The 16404-nt window shown below is 37.4% G+C and overlaps 4 protein-coding genes, 1 non-coding gene and 1 pseudogene across 7 annotated transcripts; 2 read left to right on the top strand and 4 right to left on the bottom strand.

Moving 5' to 3' along the window:
* Positions 1–715: 715 nt before the first annotated feature.
* Y69E1A.1 (MFS domain-containing protein) lies at positions 716–2385 on the top strand. The gene is made up of 4 exons (NM_069637.7): positions 716–758; positions 807–1087; positions 1541–2202; positions 2249–2385. The coding sequence occupies exons 2-4, from the start codon at positions 877–879 to the stop codon at positions 2342–2344; spliced, it is 969 nt and encodes a 322-aa protein (NP_502038.1). The 5' UTR covers positions 716–758; positions 807–876; the 3' UTR covers positions 2345–2385.
* Positions 2386–6743: 4358 nt separating this feature from the next.
* On the bottom strand, positions 6744–8654 carry ZK593.9 (annotated as a pseudogene). The gene is made up of 6 exons: positions 8529–8654; positions 8392–8478; positions 8067–8341; positions 7339–7989; positions 7018–7293; positions 6744–6967 (listed from the first exon to the last, which is right to left on the bottom strand). Coding segments are annotated over exons 1-6 (1639 nt in total).
* Positions 8655–9382: 728 nt separating this feature from the next.
* On the bottom strand, positions 9383–9479 carry mir-246. Its single transcript, NR_002392.2, has one exon. It is a non-coding gene; the product is annotated as a pre-microRNA mir-246 (primary transcript).
* A 198-nt stretch (positions 9480–9677) lies between these two features.
* Positions 9678–12159, bottom strand: fic-1 (Protein adenylyltransferase fic-1). Its single transcript, NM_069635.7, has 6 exons — positions 12063–12159; positions 11881–12018; positions 11378–11816; positions 10657–10779; positions 9986–10610; positions 9678–9935 (listed from the first exon to the last, which is right to left on the bottom strand). The coding sequence occupies exons 1-6, from the start codon at positions 12139–12141 to the stop codon at positions 9813–9815; spliced, it is 1527 nt and encodes a 508-aa protein (NP_502036.1). The 5' UTR covers positions 12142–12159; the 3' UTR covers positions 9678–9812.
* Positions 12160–13709: 1550 nt separating this feature from the next.
* Positions 13710–15417, top strand: lgg-2 (the record flags this gene model as incomplete). 2 transcript variants are annotated; one of them, NM_001268594.4, is made up of 3 exons in its annotated part: positions 13710–13857; positions 14476–14644; positions 14696–15417. In NM_001268594.4, the coding sequence occupies 3 exons, from the start codon at positions 13752–13754 to the stop codon at positions 14847–14849; spliced, it is 429 nt and encodes a 142-aa protein (NP_001255523.2). The 2 variants fall into 2 exon arrangements, with proteins under 2 accessions (NP_001255523.2, NP_001255524.1); NM_001268595.3 differs by lacking the exon at positions 13710–13857 and having other exon boundaries at positions 14574–14644; positions 14696–14849.
* A 6-nt stretch (positions 15418–15423) lies between these two features.
* lsm-7 (U6 snRNA-associated Sm-like protein LSm7) lies at positions 15424–16111 on the bottom strand. The gene is made up of 4 exons (NM_069633.6): positions 16081–16111; positions 15933–16026; positions 15697–15805; positions 15424–15608 (listed from the first exon to the last, which is right to left on the bottom strand). Exons 1-4 carry the CDS (start codon positions 16084–16086, stop codon positions 15503–15505), a joined length of 315 nt encoding a protein of 104 aa, NP_502034.1. The 5' UTR covers positions 16087–16111; the 3' UTR covers positions 15424–15502.
* Positions 16112–16404: the final 293 nt, after the last annotated feature.

Here is a 16404-nt window from a genome sequence, read left to right as displayed (position 1 = left end):
TGAGGGTTTTTTTCTGAAATTTCCAAACATTTATATTTCCTAGTTGTGAATTTTTGCCATTTTTATTATTTAAAGCAGCACATGATGAGCCCGTCACGAAATTACTGTATAGGCATGAGGAAGGTATGCACGCCTGAAGATGTGCATGGCACGCCTGATGACGTGCATTCATTATCTGAAAGTCGGGAAAAATCGGAATTGATATTTTAGCAACACAAAAACACTTGTTTAACTTTTCTTTTTGGATTGATAATTTTATATTTTAAGTTTAAACTGTTGAAAATTTACTGGCACTTTGAAAAAGAAATCAGTTTTAAAAAGGATGATTTATGTTTGCTTAATATTAAGTTTTTAGAATTTTTAGAACCTATTTGATATTTGATATTTGAGCTTATAAAATTTTTTGGGATTTTTAAAAAGTTTGCAAAAAAACTTGAAAGAATTTTCGCTTGAAAGCACGACAAACTTGGACAAACAAGTGGGGCTCGATGCTTGATTCTTGAATATCCAATCTTGTGCTTGATTTGCACTCCTGGTTTCGAGAAGCTTGTTGGTGCCTCATTAGTAGAATTTCAAAATTATTATGTTTTTTTCTAATTTTGAAAAAGTTAAAATTCTATACTTTTCTGCGTGAATCGTCAAAACTACATTTTCTTATCTTTGCCCTAGATCTAAAATATTTGATTATAAAAGAGCGAAAACTTCATAAAAGTTTTATTATATTCGACTCTTACTCGTCTCGAGTTGGAAAACTTCTGGTAAGTCATCAACTGATCCTGGTATCTTCTTCAACAAGAGGCTTTCAGCACTTCGTGCCACTCACAAATCCAATACCAGCCACCTTTTGGTGAAAATCGTTAAAGAAGAAAAAGAAAAATGGCCGACGGAAGCCAATCTGCAATGGACCAAAGTGCTGTCACTGGAGCACCAACAATGGCTTCTGAAGTCCAACCAGCGGACGCATCTGTCGCTCCAACTGTTACTCCAGGAGGTGCCTCACAACTCGGAGGACAGGAAGATGCATCGATTGGTTTTGTTACCAAGACATATGCCAACTACGTTCAGGATATTCAGCAAGCTGCTGAAGGTTAGTTTTGATATACTGTTAAGGATTGGCACCAGAGTTGCGCAACAAATTTATCGGCACTCGTTGTTGTGTCGAAGTTTTGTTTCGGAAATGTATACAGAAAACAACTTTAGTTTCAATTGGGAGATTTGAAAAATTACTCAAAGTGGCAATGAGCGACGACGATTGATATTTGAATCAGTTTTTGATCAATTTTTCGGAACTTTCGGAATTGGAAGTAAAGCTACTTTCACAAAGTACAAATATTCCTTTATAATTTTCCGGAAAAAAAACTTTGATTTAACGATGGGAACAAGCGGATTATGTGAAAGTGCCAAAAAATGTGCCTCAATTCTCTAGTGAGCATTGCAAATGATTATTTTCGTAACGTGCACACAGTGCCTGTTCCTCAATCGCGATGAGTCCATTGTGCTCTCTGTGACCTTAACTGTATATATAAATAACTGCTTTCAGGACTACGTCAACGTGCGGCTGCTCTCCAACAAGAAGGTTCAGGACAACTCCAGCAACTCCAATCACAAATCCAGCCTCAAACACAAGAGCTCATCTCGGCTCTCCAAGAGACACAATCTCCAATTGGTCTTCCAACGTCCTCAGTCGTCGAAATTTTCGGATGGTCTTCAATTCTGCTTCTTGGAGCTGGAATTGCAAGCATTATTGGAGGATATGTACTTTCTCCAATTTTCGGAATTTTCATTGGGAGAGGTGGATCGGCCATTTTGGCAACTCTTGCCATTCCTGCGTTCGGTGCTTATCAACTGAACAATGAGGATGGATCGACATCGGGAACACGATTCCAACTTTTGGTTTTGGCATTGGTTCAAGGACTTTTGATGGGACACTCGATTTCATACACTTATCTGAGTGCTCAACCACTTGGTTTCGTTACTCCATTGGTCATTGCGTTTGCGTACCCATTGATTGCCGGACAAGTTGGAACCGCCCGTACTCCATTGCTCGGCGGAGCTGTTGGAGCCGCATTCGGAACTCAACTTGTGCTCGGACTTGTCTCTGGATCACTTTCGTTCTCTTACTTGCTCTTGTCTGCTCTCTACAGTGCAGCTTCTGGTGCTCTTCTTCAAGTTGCCTTCAAGAACTTGACTGCTCAGAATAGAGTGAGACTTTACATTTTTCTATTTATTTCTAAACTATTTATTTCAGATCCACATGTATCAGATTCTCTTGGTCTCTTCGTTCCTCTTCTCGAAGGCCCTCGTATACGGATTGTTCGGATCTGCTGAACCACCAAAAGCATAGAGAACTTTGATTTTGCCCCAATAAAGTATTGTCAATATTTCTATTGTTTTCACCTTTTTATATAGACAAATCTTCATGATTATTATAAGGACTCAAAAAAATGCTCTTATTGAAATCCCATCAATTGAGCCTCGTTAGGTTTTAGCGGTAAAACCCTTAATTTGCAATTTTTAATAATCACAGGCGGTTTCGTCAATTTTCATGTATTTTTCGTCTTCTCCAATTGATGATAATACATGTATTAACAATTTTTATTTTGCTGTAAAATAAAACTAACAAGGAATTTAAACAAATCAAAACCACCCGATGCACTTCTCCTCGTTTGAGTTACCTCACAACAATGAGAGTATAGTCACGCTCAACATTAAATCAATCAGCTATTTTCAACTAGTTACAAAAAAATTATGTTCAATCAAGTGATAATTGAATAAGCTGATAAATCGCGATGTTCAGGGGGGCTCAAGTATCATTAAGCACAATGGGCACATCGCGATCGAAGAACGGGCTCCTAGCTCACTATCAGTCGGGTGATGGTGGACGCTAAAAATTTAGTATTCCAAGCGTTTGAGTTCTTCCAGATGAATCCGATAATAGGGATGTCATTTTTCCATGCAAATGTTCAAAAATGTCTTAAACATCTCAAACAACGCATCTCTATGTCACAGGGAGCCCGCGCTGGCTAGCTAGGCCTTCATTCCGAGAGGACAAACTTTTAGGGTGGCAAAGTATTTTTGGGGACAAAGTATCCAAAGTGACATGGTATCCAGTCGACAAAGTGCCATTTGTCTCTGACCGGGCGTATCTTCGGTGACAAACTTTTTCAACTAGTTTTTTATATATATATTTCTCGATCGATTTTTGTTTTTTTTTCACTGGAATAAGTTTTTTCATGTAATTTTCAGCGGATTTTCGGCCTTGACTACTCACAATTGAATGTATGAACAATGATCTTTTGGGAAAATACTGTAAAACGTCCAACTAACTTGGAACATCGTAAGATTCTTACTTATAATCTGATCCTTAAGCTCCGAAGGATCACAGGGGGTACCTCCTGATGATCTGATCCTTCAGCTCCGAAGGATCACAAGGGTACCTCCTGGTGATCTGATCCTTCAGCTCCGAAGGATCACAAGGGTACCTCCTGGTGATCTGATCCTTAAGCTCCGAAGGATCAGAAGGGTACCTCCTGGTGATCTGATCCTTAAGCTCCGAAGGATCACAGGGATACCTCCTGGTGATCTGATCCTTAAGCTCCGAAGGATCAGAAGGGTACCTCCTGGTGATCTGATCCTTAAGCTCCGAAGGATCAGAAGGGTACCTCCTGGTGATCTGATCCTTAAGCTCCGAAGAATCAGAAGGGTACCTCCTGGTGATCTGATCCTTAAGCTCCGAAGGATCACAGGGGTACCTCCTGGTGATCTGATCCTTAAGCTCCGAAGGATCAGAAGGGTACCTCCTGGTGATCTGATCCTTCAGCTCCGAAGGATCACAAGGGTACCTCCTGGTGATCTGAACCTTAAGCTCCGAAGGATCAGAAGGGTACCTCCTGGTGATCTGATCCTTCAGCTCCGAAGGATCAGAAGGGTATCTCCTGGACAAAGTATCTTAGCGGACAAACAAAAATTACCGGAAACTGATGTAAAGCATGGTGAAATGGAATCCTATGGACTATTAGAAATGTTCAATAGGTGTATTCAGGACTGTCCGTCAAAGTAAAACAAAGTTTGTCAGACAAAGTTCGAACCTGGGACCTGTATCATGCAAAGTGGGCTCACTACCACTACACCAGCCATGCGAAAGTCGGCGCGCCTCATCGAAGGCTATTATAAAACTTAGTTCGCACGAGTATTATCTCCATTCAACAATAAATAACATCTCTCCACAAGAATTTCTTCATGAAACTGAAGTCGTTTGACTATTTTTATCGCTTTGTCAAGTCGAGCATAGGGTCTTTTAATTTTTTAAGCATGGAAAATCATGAAAGCTGCCTGTTCCTTGTTTCCTGGATCGAAATCGAGGTATCTGGCCTGAATTATTTTCTGAAAAGTGATATTTTTCATGTTCATCGTGTGTTTCTATGTATTTTGAGCTAGAAAGTCGAACAAAAATGCTAATATTAAATCGATAAATGGATCAAATAAAAATAAATTTTACGCCTAATCAAATTTCCTCCGGATATTGTTTTTTGTAATGATTATATGTTTCTAAATTTTTTATAATGTGTTTTATAATAAAATTCGTCATTATTTCCATCGTAATGTGCCTTTTCGATGCCGAATTTGCGGTAATTTTCACTGAAAGTTTCGTGCGTCGAATAAGATGCTTTACACGCAAACGCCAAAGTACGCAAACACCGACCGTATACCGTATTCATCGAAATGAATTAAATTTTTTGCAGCAACTATTTTTCAGCTCGAACTGTTAAATTTTGCTTGAAATGAAGGAAATAATGACGAATTTTATTATAAAACACATTATAAAAAATTTAGAAACATAAAATCCTGATAAAATACAATATCCGGAGGAAATTCGATTAGGCCCAAAATTTATTTTTATTTGATCCATTTATCGATTTAATATTAGCATTTTTGTTCGACTTTCTAGCTCAAAATACATAGAAACACACGATGAACATGAAAAATATCATTTTTCAGAAAATAATTCAGACCAGATACCTCGATTTCGATCCAGGAAACAAGGAACAGGCAGCTTTCATGATTTTCCATGTTTAAAAAATTAAAAGACCCTATGCTCGACTTGACAAAGCGATAAAAATAGTCAAACGACTTCAGTTTCATGAAGAAATTCTTGTGGAGAGATGTTATTTATTGTTGAATGGAGATAATACTCGTGCGAACTAAGTTTTATAATAGCCTTCGATGAGGCGCGCCGACTTTCGCATGGCTGGTGTAGTGGTAGTGAGCCCACTTTGCATGATACAGGTCCCAGGTTCGAACTTTGTCTGACAAACTTTGTTTTACTTTGACGGACAGTCCTGAATACACCTATTGAACATTTCTAATAGTCCATAGGATTCCATTTCACCATGCTTTACATCAGTTTCCGGTAATTTTTGTTTGTCCGCTAAGATACTTTGTCCAGGAGATACCCTTCTGATCCTTCGGAGCTGAAGGATCAGATCACCAGGAGGTACCCTTCTGATCCTTCGGAGCTTAAGGTTCAGATCACCAGGAGGTACCCTTGTGATCCTTCGGAGCTGAAGGATCAGATCACCAGGAGGTACCCTTCTGATCCTTCGGAGCTTAAGGATCAGATCACCAAGAGGTACCCTTCTGATTCTTCGGAGCTTAAGGATCAGATCACCAGGAGGTACCCTTCTGATCCTTCGGAGCTTAAGGATCAGATCACCAGGAGGTACCCTTCTGATCCTTCGGAGCTTAAGGATCAGATCACCAGGAGGTACCCTTGTGATCCTTCGGAGTTGAAGGATCAGATCACCAGGAGGTACTCTTATGATCCTTTGAAGCTGAAGGATCAGATCACCAGGAGGTATCCCTGTGATCCTTCGGAGCTTAAGGATCAGATCACCAGGAGGTACCCTTGTGATCCTTCGGAGCTGAAGGATCAGATCACCAGGAGGTACCCCTGTGATCCTTCGGAGCTTAAGGATCACATCACCAGGAGGTACCCTTCTGATCCTTCGGAGCTTAAGGATCAGATCACCAGGAGGTACCCCTGTGATCCTTCGGAGCTTAAGGATCACATCACCAGGAGGTACCCTTCTGATTCTTCGGAGCTTAAGGATCAGATCATCAGGAGGTACCCCCTGTGATCCTTCGGAGCTTAAGGATCAGATTATAAGTAAGAATCTTACGATATTCCAAGTTAGTTGGACGTTTTACAGTATTTTCCCAAAAGATCATTGTTCATACATTCAATTGTGAGTAGTCAAGGCCGAAAATCCGCTGAAAATTACATGAAAAAACTTATTCCAGTGAAAAAAAAAACAAAAATCGATCGAGAAATATATATATAAAAAACTAGTTGAAAAAGTTTGTCACCGAAGATACGCCCGGTCAGAGACAAATGGCACTTTGTCGACTGGATACCATGTCACTTTGGATACTTTGTCCCCAAAAATACTTTGCCACCCTAAAAGTTTGTCCTCTCGGAATGAAGGCCGGCTAGCTAAGTCGACCTCTCGCCACCACCGTCAATGGGTCAAAATCAAACTAATTGCAAGATTTTACCAGTTTGTTAACATTTTGAAAAACTGCCAAATTACTGCTTTATTTTTACTATTAATATTTAATAAAATATTAAAATTTGCTGGAAACATTTTACTATATGAAAACTACGTTCAGATTAAGTCTACTTCCCAACAAAAAAAAAGACACAAGTTTCAAAGTAGAAAAATATAGGAATATTCATTCAGACAGATTACTTATCAGTGCTATTTTTCTCATTCGCAAAAGTTTCAGTTTCTTTCGGAGATGGCTTCAACTCTTCAAGTGGCGGAGTCAACATTTCAGGACTTCCTCCCTTTGCATCGGATACCATTTTGTTTGCAGAGGACATGGATTCCGATGAAATTACTTGACCATCAGCAGGCGGCTCGCTCTCATTTGTGTTCGTTGTAGTTGTTGTCATCGAGGAGTCCTTCTGAAAATGAATATTTTATTGAAATTGACAAGGGTTTTGGCTCTGCTCACCGAAGTCTTCTTCTTTCTCTCTTTCTCTTTCTTTGACACTTTCGGTTTCTTCGTGGGAGCTGGAACCGGGATTGGAGCCCATCCGTCTGGAGGAACAACGGCAGATACTTCTGGTGGTGGGATACACACGGTGTCGTTGCGCATCTTCTTTGTCGATGAATCTACTGGGATTGGCATATTTCCATTGGAACGATTCAGTTCTGGATCAATTTCAGGTTTTTCGTTCTCATCAAGAACAAGTTCAACTTCCAACCAAGTCTCCAACTTTTTGACTATCTGAAATAAAATGTTTTATTGATTAATTGTAATATTTTATATTACCACTTTCATTGTGTCTCTCTTGGCTGGATCCAATTGATATATACTCTTTTTGACTATTTCGTTCAATTCCGGTGGAGCCTGTTTAGTGAAGTTGGGGAATGCTCCAGAGAGAATATACCGTTTTGCTTCTCCCGCTTTCACTGCTAGATATGGTTCTTGACACGTGTATATCTCGTAGAGCAAAACCCCAAAAGTGTAGACATCAGATGCTCCGGAGAACGTGAATGTTGTAAGTGACTCTGGAGCCAGCCATTTCGTGGGCATCTTCATTGCCTTCTTCATCCTATACACTGATCCTTTCCTCGAAAGTCCAAAATCGGAAAGTTTCACCAGATTTTTGTTGTCATAAAGACAATTTCTGGCAGCAATGTCCCGATGGATAATGTCATGAGAATGCATAAACTCGATTCCCCATGCAGCTGAAATTGCCATCCTGTTCTTTTGATCCATAGTAAGAGTTTGACTATTCTTTTTGAGATATGAGTCTAGTCCTCCACCATTGATAAATTCAATGACAATGTACACAGGTTGCTCAAGAACTGCAATTCCACGACAACGAACAATGTTAGGATGATTGAGACTTCTCATCAGACGAGCTTCAGCCATTACTTCCTTCATTTTCTCATTTCCTGCATCCAAATCTTTCCGCATCTGAAATATAACATAGGTAATCATTAACTTCTATTATGATGAGTATTTTTCCAAATTAAAAAAAGACCGAAACATACCGCTTTAATTGCTCCGTTAAATGTCTTATTTCCTCGTGTGACCGTTCCCTTGAACACTTCTCCGTATGCACCTTTCCCAACTTTCTTGATAAGATTTATTTGTGAATGTTTGAATTCCCAAAAAAACAAACAAATTGGTCGGCCAAGTTTGATTCGAAGATTTGGATGGACAAGTTCATTTTTTCGAGATTATAAAGAGCATCAATCGAATGAAATGAAATTTTCAAATCAAGCCAAACAGAATTGGCACTTCTTTCAATCAAATAGTTTTTAATCTGAAAGATAACAACTAATTTGTCATTCTAATACATTTCAGATTCCTTACGTCTTTAGTATCAATCATAGCAACTGATTCTGTAGGCCAAGCTATGCTCAAAACAATATCCTTCTTTTGTTCTTTACCAACTGTTCTCTGAAATATGCTACCAATAACTCCAACTGATAGAAATATTAGTCAAATACCTCTGTAACTCTTAAAATAAAACCTCCTTTCTTTTTGAGCACATATGGCAAATCTTCTCTTGGCAAATATCCATGATAGAACTTCTGATTCATCAACCATTTGAAAGTTTTCTCTTCGAAACTCATTTGATGAATCGACGACCACAATCGATTGTTTAAACTGTGAAATGGCAATATTTTGATGCAAATTCGTTTTGATGTGTCTTTTTATTTTAAGAAAAAGTTAAAGTTAAAGTTAAATGGAGAGTTCACGTTTAGAGATTTGAACTTTCAATTTCTTTTGTTGAAAAAAGGCTCCGTGAAAAACTACAGAAATGTCATGTGATAGAGTCCCGTGTGGAATACGGTAAGAGCAAATTCCGATTCAAAGGGAATTTCTATATCGTAGTTATGTATTTCGTTTCCTGAAACGTCCACCTAAGGAAGCATACATTTCAGATCGCTGCGAGATAAATTTTTGATCGCACTTTTTTTTTATTGTGCGCCTTTAAGGGTGGTGTACAGCAAGTAGGGAGAAATTATTGGAAACCACTTTAAACTTTAAAAAAAAATTAGTAATTTTAATATTTCGAGTCGGAAAGTTGTGAAAACTGAGTATTCACCACTTTTTGGCTCGAAATACAGTAATGTTTTGAAATGTTTTGTTATGATATTTGATCATTTGAGCACCATAAGATTGATTATTAATCATTTCCTCACTGGTCATACTTCCCCTTTAAGTTTTGTTTCTAGAAAATACAAACTTCTGCTTCTGATGAAAAGCAGCAAAACGCCAATTTCCAAAATGAAAAAACTAATTCATACTAGTGAATACATCGAAAACCGAATGTTCCTTTAAAATAAGAGATGCCAATGTCCAAAGTTTGAACAGCTCCTACCCGAAACATGTAATATCATTTTCTCTGGGAAATATTACATGACAACGGTTAGGCGATGTTTTATAATTCAGATGCTGAATATTGTGTAGCAGCTGGAAACGAATTTAGTTGTGAACAAAGAAAAATGATAAAAAGTTTCCATCTCTTCTTTTATACTAGTAGGCGGAAGAATTGGACGAAAAGCTTTTAGTATCTATTGGTTTTTACACTAAAAACCTTTCAATCCAATTGAAATAAATAATGTTTGGAATGCGTCCGTGACTCACATACAGATGCTTTTAAGATTTTATTAAAAAATACAGTGAAAACAGGAAAACCCGATAGTATATAACATTAATGAAAAATCACATGTAAACCCATTTGGTGTAAGAATTAAGATTTACAATATAGAATTTCAGTTCCAGTTTCAGTTTCCCGCTCGACACTCCGCTTCGATTTTTTCGCTGACTTCCGACTCTTCAGGTGTCAATTTTGAATCTCCACTGTTGAGAATATTATCTGATGATGTCTTCATTGCACCGATGTATCGCTGGAAACATTACTTTTTTTTTGGAATTTCTCATTTTTGATGCAACTAACTTGAATTGATGCCTCGGAATGTTTTGCAACGTATCTCACAAATGGTCTGAGATCTCCTAAATTTGCTACATGAAGAGATGCATAATATTCGGCACGTGTCTCGACTGGTAATATTACAGGTGGGAATCCACTTCTCATCATAATAAGATTAAGCAATAACCTAGCGGTTCTACCATTTCCATCAGTGAACGGATGCACTAAAACAAGTTTATAGTGTGCAATAGCTGCTCTTTCAATTGGATCTATTGTTAGTGTACTTTCATCATTTAACCAATCAACGATATCCTTCAATTGTTCCATCACATATTCAGGAGAAACAGGAGTGAATCTTCCGACGTATACTTGAGTCGTTCGAATTCTTCCAGCTTCAACTGGATCAGCATTTCCCAAAACTCTCCGATGCATTTCTAGAATATCATCAATTGATATTTCATCATGTTCCTTTGAAAGAAGAGAACAATTCAGAAAACGAAGAGCTGCATCCATTCCAATAACTTCATTATGTTCACGAATACTTTTTCCGGGAATAACCATTCCTGATTCGAGTATTGCACGAGTTTGTCCAAGTGATAATGTGTTTCCTTCGATAGCAACAGTATGATAGACATACAGAAAATATGTTTCTCTATAAAATTAAAATGTTGATCTATCTTCAAGTTTTCAAAACAAACCTCATCATTCTTCGTAAGGCTGTCGAATGTTGTAAATGATTGAATTCGTCTCGAAGATCATGAACTGAACGAAGCATTTTTCTATCAATTGCACTAACCAGTGGCGTTGTACGAGCACGAAGACTGAAAATTTTTTGAAGAAATGTGCGCCTTTAAAGAGTACTGTAATTACAAACTCGCGTGGATTTTTATCGATTTTTTTAGGATTTTGATCGATTTTTCACAGTTTCCCGAAGAAGATTAATTAATTTTTCAAACTTGATTAGAACAATAAAAAATAAATACAATCATCTCAGAAAATCGTGAGAAAAAAACTTTTTTTTAACTGATAAAAATTTTTTTTTTGCAGCACTACCACAATTTGCTGAGATTTTAGTATTTTTATTGATTTATTCAGGTTTGAAATTACAGTAAATACTCTTTAAAGGCGCACACCTTTCTTCCTCTATCAAAACTTTTTCGTGGCTAGACCAGATACCGTATTTTTTCGCAAGAATCGTAACATCTAGCGTCTAGGTAATAAATCATTTTTTATGAAATTGAATTGATTTGGCTCTAATATTGGATTAATTTTTGATACTTTTGTAAGAAATCTTACAGCTTTTCATTTTATAAATAATTGTCGATCAAGAATTACTGAAATTACTACAAATTTAAATTTTAAAAATCGAATGTTATTAGTTTTCATTTTTAAAAATGTGAATAAAACTTCAAAACTCACACTAAAGCTTCTGAGTTTCCCGGATCATATGCTAGAGCTTTCACATAACATTGGTCAGCTTCCACCAGCTCATTATGCATTTCTCGAATTTGTCCCATTTCAATGAGAATCTGTGGATTAGTAGGTGCTAGAGCCATTGCATGCTCCATTATTGTCATTGCTCTTTCCAGATTTCCATCTTTTCTAGATCTTCCAGCTGCCTTCGCGGCCAAAATAGCTTCTTTCACTTTTGCCGGATCGTTTTCTCTTTTTTCATCAGTTTGGGTGCTCATAACCGGAACTGCTGTTTGAATTCCTTTCCATTTTTCATCATAAATAGGATCCACTAGAAAAGTAGGTTTTTGAACAGCGGGCGCATATTTTTCCGGGGAATTTCCGCTGATAAACCCAATGTTGAGACGATTAGAAGGTGGTGGTGATGACTTTTGTTTTGGAGAATCTGAATGCTGATTTTTTATTTCAAGAAATAAGCGAAAATATTAATATTTATTTTTGCGACTCACTTTTTATTACAGTGTGCAGCGTAGAGACTGCATATGGTACAAAATGTTGGCAGATTAGTGATACTAAAACTGAGATAATGATGACTGTGGTTAGTGAATAACCTTGTGGTGGGGCCGATTTCGGATCTTCTTGAACTACTGAAAATTATATGTTTTTATTTGGAAAATAATCAAAAATGTACCATTTAATTTGGAAGGTCTTCGGGTTTTTTCCAAAAGATAGGAGAAATCATCGGAATGAGTTCGTCTTCGAACTGACATCACATTATTTAAAACTATCTGCAAAAAAACAAATTTTCCAGAACTTATTCATGCATTTGAAGCGAAAACAAGAAAAAAGATCTGCAAATTAATTTTGAGCATGATTCCACCTTTCGCTTCGAGACCAGAGTAAAAAAACGTTAATGCGCCTTTGAGTTACGGTAGTACTGATTAATGGTTTGAACACCAAATGCATTTTTTTTCGATTTTGGCATGTTTTCCTTCTTTTTTTTCAAGTTATATCCGAAAAACCTAATTTAAAAAACTGAATAATCTTTTATCTAAATATTAACCATATAAATATCGACATTCCACTCGATTTCACAAGAAATTTCTTCATCTTTGAAGTTCGTACGCGGAAAATGCTATTAAAGAAAAGAAAATAAACGAGACGCAGACAAATGCACACGGCGTGCGCAGTAACATATCGATTTTGAGACGTAAACATAATTGAGTTCACTAGTCATGAGAGTCTGTTTACTCGTACATCGATTTTTCACTTTTCTTTCTTTCCCCTCATCACTTATTGTTTTGCTCTTTCCATAGTTTCGTCCTCATCTCAAAACTTCTTTCGAAATTATTTAGATACCCGCATTTTCAACAACGGAAAATCTAAGGAAACCCTTAAAATGTCAAAAAAATATCGCAGATTGCCAATTTTTGCTGTGAAATCTTGATCATATTTCATCACTTCTCCCTTTTTCGAAAATCGCGTCAAAGATCTAAAGTTCCGAGAAAAAAGTTTGCAGAAAAAAACGTCAGTTGTTCTGATTGGGAGTAGTAGATTCAGACTGGAAGTTCTAGAGATCATCTGGTTCCCCTGCCCTTTATCTCTCCCTGCCACTATTTTCAAAGTACAAGCACTTTTTTTACGTAGACCGATATAAAAGAGTTGGCTGGTATAGATAAAATCTTTAGTTTTCCGTTAATTTAAACGGCCCATTTTAATATTAGAAATTTTCATTCATAAAACCAAGCATTTTCACACTAGAACATTAGTTGAGAAGTTTTCTAGGAAGTATTCAATTAAAACGTTTTCTCCTATAACTTTCTTAGTGTCGCCAACAAGTCTCGCTGTCATATTTATTTAATTCGTTGCCACTCATCGTTTCAAATTTCGCTATCATTTCATCTGTCTGACACTGCTTCGAACTTCTGTATTAGCTGGGAGAAGGGTCATAATACACACTCTCATCTTCTCTAACTCTATTCTTTCTTTTCCCCATCTATTCCTTCATCACATGATTCTTCTCTTCTCATCGTCTCTCCGTCTCGCGGTCATGTGTCCTCGACGCTCAGTCGATCTTGTGGTGTGAGAAAAGAGAGTAGCATCAATGAAGAGACACAGAGGACAAAGAGACATACAGCAAAAGAGCGTGTGTGCTGCCTACTGCCTCTGTCTCGATTTTTCCCTCTGTCCCATTCCCTTTCACCTGTCTTTTCGCTTCTTGATAAAAAAATTCTCACAAAAACATACAGTGTCCTTTAGCATCTCACACTCTAATTTCTCTTCTAAAATCAGTTTTCTCAACTTTTCAAATACCAGTTACCATTTTTCAAGTTTGCAGATCGAAAATCGGGTCTCAGCACGAAAAAGTGAAGAAGCGTTTATGCTAGCCACGCTTCAAAGTTACACACAAACAGCGATGAGCGGAAATCGGGGAGGATCTTACATTTCCGGAATCGTTCCATCGTTCAAGGAAAGAAGGCCATTCCGTAAGTTTTTTAAAATTCATTTACTAATCAAACAATTGTCATCAAAATAAAAATAGAGCTTCAAGTCTCACTTTAATTTTACTTTAACATCAAACATCTGGTTTTCATCCCAACCAATTCATTCCCAATCATTCCCACTTTTTTTTCCTTCACCCGTCCATTGTAAAAGGTCAGAGACGCAGAGGACAGACACCCCGCGTCATGCGTTTCAGCGAGAGAGCATGAGGAAACAAGAGACAATATGCAAGTGAGACATGTGAAAATCAGCTGATCTTGTGTGAATGAGTGACTATGTCAGTGGAGCAGCACCCATGGAACATTGCGTATTAATTGGGTGCTCTTCGTTGTATGAAAGAAAGAGATAGATGGACCTGAGAAACAAAGATCAATAGGGCAGGTGCAAGGGAAATAGGATTATAGGAAAATTTGGATCAATATTGATATTCTAGAGTTCAAAATATTGCCCACCATTCAAGATAACAACCAAAACTGAACGTACGCCAATCTTTAAATAGAAATATGAATTTTACGAGTGGAAAAGAGAAATCCAGAACTGAGGAACAACTTTTTTATTTTCAAATTTTCGAAAGAAAACCTTTTTAACCTATTCGATTTCAGATGAGCGTCAGAAAGATGTGGAAGAAATCCGCAGCCAACAACCGAACAAGGTTCCGGTAATTATCGAAAGATTTGATGGAGAACGCAGTTTACCACTTATGGATCGCTGCAAATTCCTAGTACCCGAGCATATAACCGTTGCCGAGCTCATGTCAATTGTTAGACGACGGTGAGCTATTCAACTGAGTTGTTTTTTCAAAATCATCCGTTTGCTTTTCAGCCTCCAACTTCATCCACAACAAGCATTCTTCCTGCTCGTCAATGAACGCTCAATGGTGTCAAATTCTATGAGCATGTCCAATTTGTACAGTCAAGAGCGTGATCCAGATGGCTTTGTGTATATGGTTTACACGTCTCAACCAGCATTTGGATAACACATCAAGAGCCGTTTTCCATCACAATTCTAATCAATTTTTAAATTTCCACCAACACCACTGATTGCCCAATGCAATCCTCACTGTAAAATGTTGTATTTTTAAATGTAAATACCTGAAAACCCATCATACTCAGGCGCCAACCATTTTTCTAGTTGCCTTTGCTAATTTCGCCCCTCGCAATTCCCCACCTCAAAACTTCCAGCTGAAATTTGTTTTACAAACGAAAAAAAAGAAACCCAAATTCGCTTACGTTTTCGTGTAGTCTTTATGTGTTCCCTCATAACTCTTTCTCCGCATTTTCCAGCCCGTTTCTTGAATTTCTTCATGTCTTCTTTTCACAACTGATCCTCTTTCAACAAAATTTAAACCGTTTACGATTCTGTGTACTTGGCTAGTCTCTAAAGCCCATAGGGACTATTTTCCTTACTGCCCTGAACATTGAAATTTACCGCTATGGACTTTCTGACTGCCTAGACGGATTCAATTCAAAATTATTACATCTTGTTCCATCGTTACTTTTCCAAATTCAATGTATCAAATGTTTTGTATGTAATAACAACTTTTTCGTCGTTTTTATCTGGAGAATGTTCATTCACAAGGAGATCACATACATATATAATAATAATAAGAGATGATGATGATATCAACGATTATTCTTCTTCCTGGGTTGCGAATGGATTGGCGATTTGCTCGAGTCCATCTGCTGGGCTAACTACTGTAATTGCTGTTCCGCGAGCCACAATAAGACCCAGTTGTCTTAAGATAAAAGATAAGATAAAATCGAAAATCTAGATTTAATTTGAAATCCAAGCTTTAAATCGATTTTTGGAAATCTATCAATTACCTTGTCTCATCACCGACGACCGAAGGATTTTGTGGATCACGGAGATACTCGCGGCAGTCATCAAGAACCATATTGAGCAACTGATCGAATCCTCGAAGCACGCCACTTGCTGAAATTTATACATTTTTATGGAGTGAAGTACAGCTTGTGTATGTTGGACGCTTTCATATTGTTTAAATAGTTTAATGACGGAATCTTATTGCTAGTGCACATCATTGTGCAAAAAAAAAACCAACCTTCACGTCCTCCTTGGAACTTGACGCGAATCTCTTTGTCGAGAAATCTGGTGAGATCAACGACAGACTCCTTCTTTCGTTTTCCTTCGTCTTTCTAAAATAATACAACAATTATAAATAACTTATTCATTGTATTTTTAAAACATACCGACATTTCTCTGTGTTGAGTTGTGGTGAGTCTGAAATAATTCCGAAATTTTGAATGAAATTATCGATTACGAATGAAATAAATTAAGCTGACAAAATCTTATTGATTTAGAATTTTTTTAAACGGTATTTTTAATTGATAAATTATGATTTAAAATTACAAACGTATATAGAGAAGAAAATAAAATAAAGAAAAGAAAAAATAAATTCGAAAAATATTAGCTCAACAACGGTGCTGACGCACTTTTCGAACACACAGCGCACCGGAAACGCGCCAGCGATCCCAGAGTGTTTGCAATTTTCGGCTCCTTTCTTTTTCCTCTGT

The sequence above is a fragment of the Caenorhabditis elegans genome, chromosome IV (genome assembly GCF_000002985.6).
Source record: "Caenorhabditis elegans chromosome IV".
Taxonomy (NCBI): Eukaryota; Metazoa; Nematoda; class Chromadorea; order Rhabditida; family Rhabditidae; genus Caenorhabditis; species Caenorhabditis elegans.
Note: the sequence above shows the minus strand (reverse complement) of the source record. Positions and strands in the feature narration are given on the sequence as shown.